Here is a 7,058-nt window from a genome sequence, read left to right as displayed (position 1 = left end):
AACAAGCGAAAATGTGGTTAGAACATTTACCAAAGTCTTTAATTACAAAATACAACGTAACCACAACAAACGCAATGCGGTATAAATAAACATGTAAACGGAAACATTTTTAAACACATTATTGCTTTAATTCAAAGAAACAATGAAGTGACGTATATTTTATAACTTCTCTCGTATAATTACGAGTAAATTTATAAAGAATCCAAACCGAATGCCAGTAAGAGCACTAAAATACCGTTTCGCTTACAAAGTCCGCCAAATGCTATGGTTCATAAAATTAATGGTATTTATTGGGTAAACAAATCGGTAACCAACCGTAACGTAACCAAAATTGTTTTCTATAATAATTGCAGAATTAACGCCGTAAATACTATTTTTCGGTAATAGTATTCGGTTATTACTACTAGTTTTAAAGTTTTAAAATAATAATGGATATATAACAGTTACAATAGAAATGGAAATGTGGGTGCAATAAATAAAACGTCATCACATTGCATCACATAAAGTTATTCACGGTAATATTATAGATTGATAAAGCTACCGATTTGATCGATATATAAATTGTACTGTATATATATTGTTATATGTAGTTGGTATTACAACGATGGCGGAAAGAAAATTGTTAATCTCACAATTTTATACACAATTGCCAACAAAACTACGATCTCCTTCCTAGTGTGATAATTTATATATATATATTTATTTATTAATAATATATTAATAATAATAATAAGTCCAGTCATCACCTTCCACTATTAGCTTAAATACAGAATCACACTTACCAGCTTTGAATGTTGCGCGGGAGGCGAATGCCTTTTTGCCCGCGTCCACCAAGGCTGGAAAACCGAGAGTTCGCATGAGATGGAGCAAAGAGGTAAACTCATTTATCATGCGAACATATTACTATATTACCAATTTAGAGACTGACATGACCACATATAGACAGAAGATGCATGAACTTTTTACACAAGAATACCCAGGGATTACGGTTACAGAACAGCGAATTTCCGATCAGAGAAGAACTATAGTAAAAAACAAACTACTAACCGAAGACGAATTGAACCGATTAAAAGAAGAAGCACGTATACAGCTACAACAACACGACGTTACTACACCATTACCCCGAAATCCGTCTCATTCAGAATTTCACTCTCAAACAGAATCTTTTACAATACCAAACACACAAAACACACACACATCAGATATGTCAACACAAACTGAATCTGTAACGATAATATTAGAAAACGAAGTTAATACTTTAAACGCACAAAATCCGATTACTGAAACGTACATACAAGAAATATATGATAAATTTAGTACAACTTTATTGCAATACTCAGGAACGGATCCACTAATACGTCCTCGACTTCCTAAAATAAAATATAGCCCACAACTCTACAATTTAATTCAAATATTTAACCAAAACATATTAAATAGATTTATTTCAGAAGATACACAGCTAATAGACATACATACCCTCATATACTGTACAGCATTAGTAATAACAGAAGAAGTAAATCCTAAACAAATAGAAAATATGCAACGCACAAAAACTAAGCAAACTAATAAACCACCGTGGCAACAAAGACTCGAAAAAGATATCGAAAAACTCAGAGCGGACTGCGGTAGACTAACTCAGTATATTTACAATAATAATAGATCAAATAAAGTAGTAAAAAGAGTAGAAGAAATATTCCAAAATTGTATTATACACACTAAACATGACAAAAATAATAGAAAGCCAGAAGAATATTTGGACACGTTAAAACAAAAACTCGCTCTTAAAGTTCATAGACTCCGAAGATACAAAAAAGCACAACAGCGAAGAAATGATAACGCCATCTTTACAACGAATGAAAAACTCTTCTATAGAAATTTACAAAAACCACATACTCCCACTAACACAGTAACTGACAGGAACACAGACGTACCTACTAAACAAGATCTAGAAGTATTTTGGTCTGGTATATGGGAAGAACAGGTAAGCCATAATTCAAAAGCATTATGGATAAATGACGAAAAAATAGAATTTAGTATAATAAAAGAGATGGAATTTGTAGAGGTAACCGAAACAGATATAAAAAACATAACAGCAAAATTACACAACTGGAAATCACCAGGCATTGACAAGATACACAACTTCTGGTATAAAAAATTAACATTACATAAATGCATAGCGAAAAATCTAACACATGTCGTATTAGGACAACAGAAAATACCCGAATTCATGACAATAGGAATAACTTACATGCTACCAAAAACCAAACACTCACCACAACCTTCCCAATACAGACCAATCACATGCCTACCTACAATATACAAAATCTTAACATCAGCCATTACAAACAAAATTAACACACACATAGAACAACACAATATAATAGCAGAAGAACAAAAGGGGTGCAGGCGGGCCCATATGGGATGCAAGGAACAATTAGTTATTGATTCCACAATTCACAAACATGCTGCCACAAAAAATAGAAATCTCCATTGCACTTATATAGATTATCAGAAAGCTTTTGATAGTATTCCACACTCTTGGTTAATTCAAATATTAGAAATATATAAGATAAACCCAAAAATAATAGACTTCTTGCGTAAAATAATGTCATACTGGAAAACAACACTACATCTTAACTATGGCCAAAATACTATCGTTACACGACAGATACAGATTAAGAAAGGGATCTATCAAGGTGATTCCTTGAGTCCCCTATGGTTCTGCCTCGCCCTTAACCCCTTATCGCATCTATTACACCGTTGTCGAGTAGGATATCCTCTTAAAAGTATAGAGGAAACCATTATATCACATCTGATTTATATGGACGACATAAAATTATATGCAAAGAGCGATAAAGACATGAAAAAACTAATAGAAGTAACAAAAGAGTTTAGCACCGATATCAACATGCAATTTGGATTAGATAAGTGCAAAACAATACATATAATAAAAGGCAAAATAAAACCGGGTAACTACGCAATAACTTCTTCTGATACAATAACAGCTATGGAACCAACAGATTTATATAAATACTTAGGCTATAATCAACTTAAAGGACTCGATCATACATCAATCAAACATACACTTACAATAGAATATAAAAGACGAATAAACGTTATATGTAAAACTCAACTCTCTGGGAAAAATCTTATAAAAGCCATTAATACATATGCTATACCTATACTGACATACTCATTTGGAATTATAAAATGGACTAAAACTGACATAGAACAAATAGAACGAAATACACGCACAATTCTAACAAAACACAATAATCTCCACCCTAAATCTGCAATAGAGCGCCTAACACTCAAAAGACAAAATGGAGGAAGGGGATTGATAGATATTTATAATCTCTGGCAAAAACAAATTAATACACTAAAAACATTCTTTCATTTAAAATCTCGCACTAGTGATATACATAAAGCAATAGTTGTAAATGACATTAACTACACCCCATTAAATTTAAATGAGCAAGGATATCATATGAATGACTGTATTGATGATCCTCAAAAGCAAAAACTAGAAAACTGGAAAAAGAAGGTACTACACGGACGCCACCCACATGACTTAGAACAGCCCCACATTAATACAATAGCATCAAACAAATGGCTCAAAATAGGAAACCTTTTCCCAGAAACCGAAGGTTTCATTATAGCAATCCAAGACCAAATCATTAACACGAAAAACTACAGAAAATATATTATCAAAGATCCCTCTATCACAAATGATAAATGCCGTAAATGTCATATCCAACCAGAGACTATACAACACATAACAGGAGCGTGCATAACCCTTACACAGACAGACTACACTCATAGACATAACCAAGTAAGCAATATCGTTCATCAAAAACTAGCACTCAAACACAAACTTATACAAAACACAAAAACGCCATATTACAAATACACACCACAAACAATCTTAGAAAATGCCACACACAAAATGTATTACGATCGAGGCATTCTTACCGATAAGACCATTCACTATAACAGACCAGATATAACTCTACAAGACAAAATAAATAAAGTCACATACCTTATAGACATAGCAGTACCCAATACGCACAATCTACAGAAAACTATCGCTGAAAAAATAAATAAATATAATGAGCTCAAGGAAGAAGTTACAAGAATCTGGAAACAAGAAAAAGTGTACATCATCCCTATAGTTATCTCAACAACTGGTGTCGTCCCAAACCATCTCCTCCATAGTCTAAAATTATTAGATCTAAATGAGTCCCTTTATATCCCAATACAGAAGGCTGCTATCTTGAACACATGTAGAATAGTAAGAAAGTTCATGCAATTAGAAGAGACTGACACAACATAATTACTACACATAAATAACACACACCACATACTGCATTCACTTGATTTATATCCGTGAATGTAGTTTACACCAGCTTAAAGGCTGAGAAAAATAAAATTTCCGAAAATAATAATGTACTATTATTATTATTAATATACTTATTACGTTCCTTGTTCATATATATACAAATACTTCATTCACAATCCGTTAGATATAAAATATTTGGGTTAATCCCTTAACAGATTGACTAGCTAATTGGATAAGAGGATGATCTGCATGTAGGCAGATCTAAATCAAAATAGCTTGGAAGCAATAGTTAAATTAAACAATGTTTAGTAAATAATTGCGGTGTTGTTTTATTTATAAAAATTTATATAAGTATATCAAGGTATCGTTCACTTACGAAACTAAAAATGGGAAATCGAATCGTAATAAACAAAAATAAGTATACATTTTCTATATTGTACCACGGTACATACATATATCTTACTAGTTGTCGTACGCGGCTTCGCTCGCGTTTTAGAAGTTGGTTGTTATGTGTTAGGCAAAAAAATAGCTTATGTCCTTCCTTGGACTTCAAGTTTGCTTTATACCAAAATTCGTCAAATTCGGTTTATTGGTTTGGTAGTGAAAGAGCGACAGACAAATAGACAGAGTTACTTTCACGTTTATAATATTAGTATAGATTATATTTAAATTTAGATAACGCTCAAAATGAAAATCGAATTACACTTTATTCAAGTAGGCTTTACAAGCACTTTTGAATCGACATTTTGCAGAACGAGATGAATCGTCAAGAGAGTCAGTAGTCACAATTATTGTTTTTCATTCATATTTTGTCTCTATCAAACTGTGTGGATCACAAGACTGCACCACCTGAACCACCATCTCCATAAATTAAGTCTGCAGTATACTTATATATTTTTTTATCTTATATTGACCACTGCAAATGTGGAACCTGATGGCATGTGTCATCAGCGCCTACAAATTGGCAATGTAAAAAAAATAACAAACCGTCATCAATGCGCAACCAACCTTGCAAACTAAAGTTGTATGTCCCTTGTGCCTGTAGTTACACTGGCTCACTAACTATTCAAACCGAAACTTAACAATATTAAGCATTGATGATTTGCAGTAGAATACATCAAGACGGGCTTGTACAAAGCTCAACCACTGTGTAACCTAGGTTTTCGTCAATAAATATATATATAAAACGTAACTAATTTAGATTCTTATCCATTGCTCGCAAGTTAAATAAATTGGTAATTTGAATAAAAATAAATACATGCCTATTATAATCATTAATAAATATATTAAGAATATAATCCCTTTAAGCGGATAGAATTTTCATAATAATAGGCTTAGAGGATCTCGGGATTTTTATTTTGATCAAAATACGATAAACTCCGTTTAAACAGACCTAAACAAACATAATTTAGGGGTTTAAATTCGCAGAAATTTCATATTTCGAATTTATAAAATTGCCGTTTATTAATTCGTAAAGTTGGCAACATTGCTTAGCTTAAAGGTGATAATATAAATATGGCAATGCCCAATAAACCGCATATGTTTATGATACTATTATTGCGGTTGATTTAACATATACCATTGTTAAAGAGAAATACCGTGATGAGAATATGTCATATTTAGGAGACAATTTAATAAGTTTTAGAAAGAAGAAAGTGACGTCAAATTTCGGAAAGGCAGATTTCCATTTTTTATATAATTATTAGGCTCTTCTGTGGCGCTTACCTCGGTTTGAATCCGAGATTTTCTGATAAGATTCCAGTATTCCAACCACTGACACATCTCTTCAATAAAACTAATCGTTTGCACGTATAGCTTAATTTTTAACATAAACAATACCTATTAAAAACAGCTGCTATACACGTTTCAGAGTAAAATTTTACACAAGATTACAATCAATTTATTTTATCTCACCATCAAAATAAAACAAGATTTTCGCATTAACTATCTTTTAGCTGGGTTGTTTTTATAATTTCACAATATCAACTTTTTACGACTAGCGAATAAGACACCTGAGAGTAAGTGGTCACCAATATCTAGACATTGGTTCTTTAAAGAATTTTAATGATACGTCATATCACCAACACGCCACCAACCTTGATAATTAAGATACTATGTCCTTTGTGCATTAAGTTACCTTTGAACAATACGTAAATAATATAACCGATATGCAGATATTTCCAATTCGACGATAAAGGTATAAGGAAATATTTTCACTTTGGCACTCGTTATTCGGGACTTATGACCGAAAATATCAATTTGGAAACTCACATTTACTATGTACAAAGAATAATCTCCACAACGAGGACGTACTTACATAAATAAAAGAGGTTACGTAACGATACTGTTAGTACAAATTATCGCTTGTAAATATTAAATATAAATCTGCAAAATATTGTGTTACACGTGATGTATGAGAATTTAACACTTCAAGAATAATCTTCTGAAAATTTCCTCTTTTTTACTTTCTTTATGGTATAGGAGACGGCAATTAGGCGGCCCGGTAGAACGAAGTCACCACCGCTGTTAGACACTGTGTTCATTCTAACCATTTCTATATTAGCAATGCACAACCGACTTTGAGACTTTGTCTATCGTTAGGCGTGTTCTTCAGATTGTAAATGAAATGAAAATTAACATGAGGGTTGTATATTTTGCGTTTCACTGATATAGAGATTGTGTCGCGACTAAACTTATCTATCACAATCATAAAGAAAAG

The 7,058-nt window shown here is 32.3% G+C and overlaps 1 protein-coding gene across 1 annotated transcript; it reads left to right on the top strand.

The window, feature by feature from the left end:
* The first annotated feature begins 211 nt into the window (after positions 1-211).
* LOC125077315 lies at positions 212-4,563 on the top strand. The gene is made up of 3 exons (XM_047689233.1): positions 212-217; positions 740-2,767; positions 4,555-4,563. The coding sequence occupies exons 1-3, from the start codon at positions 212-214 to the stop codon at positions 4,561-4,563; spliced, it is 2,043 nt and encodes a 680-aa protein (XP_047545189.1).
* The last annotated feature ends 2,495 nt before the right edge of the window (positions 4,564-7,058 follow it).

The sequence above is a fragment of the Vanessa atalanta genome, chromosome 1, assembly GCF_905147765.1.
Source record: "Vanessa atalanta chromosome 1, ilVanAtal1.2, whole genome shotgun sequence".
Classification (NCBI taxonomy): domain Eukaryota; kingdom Metazoa; phylum Arthropoda; class Insecta; order Lepidoptera; family Nymphalidae; genus Vanessa; species Vanessa atalanta.
The sequence above is the reverse complement of the archived record's forward strand: the minus strand, read 5'-3'. Positions and strand labels throughout refer to the sequence as shown.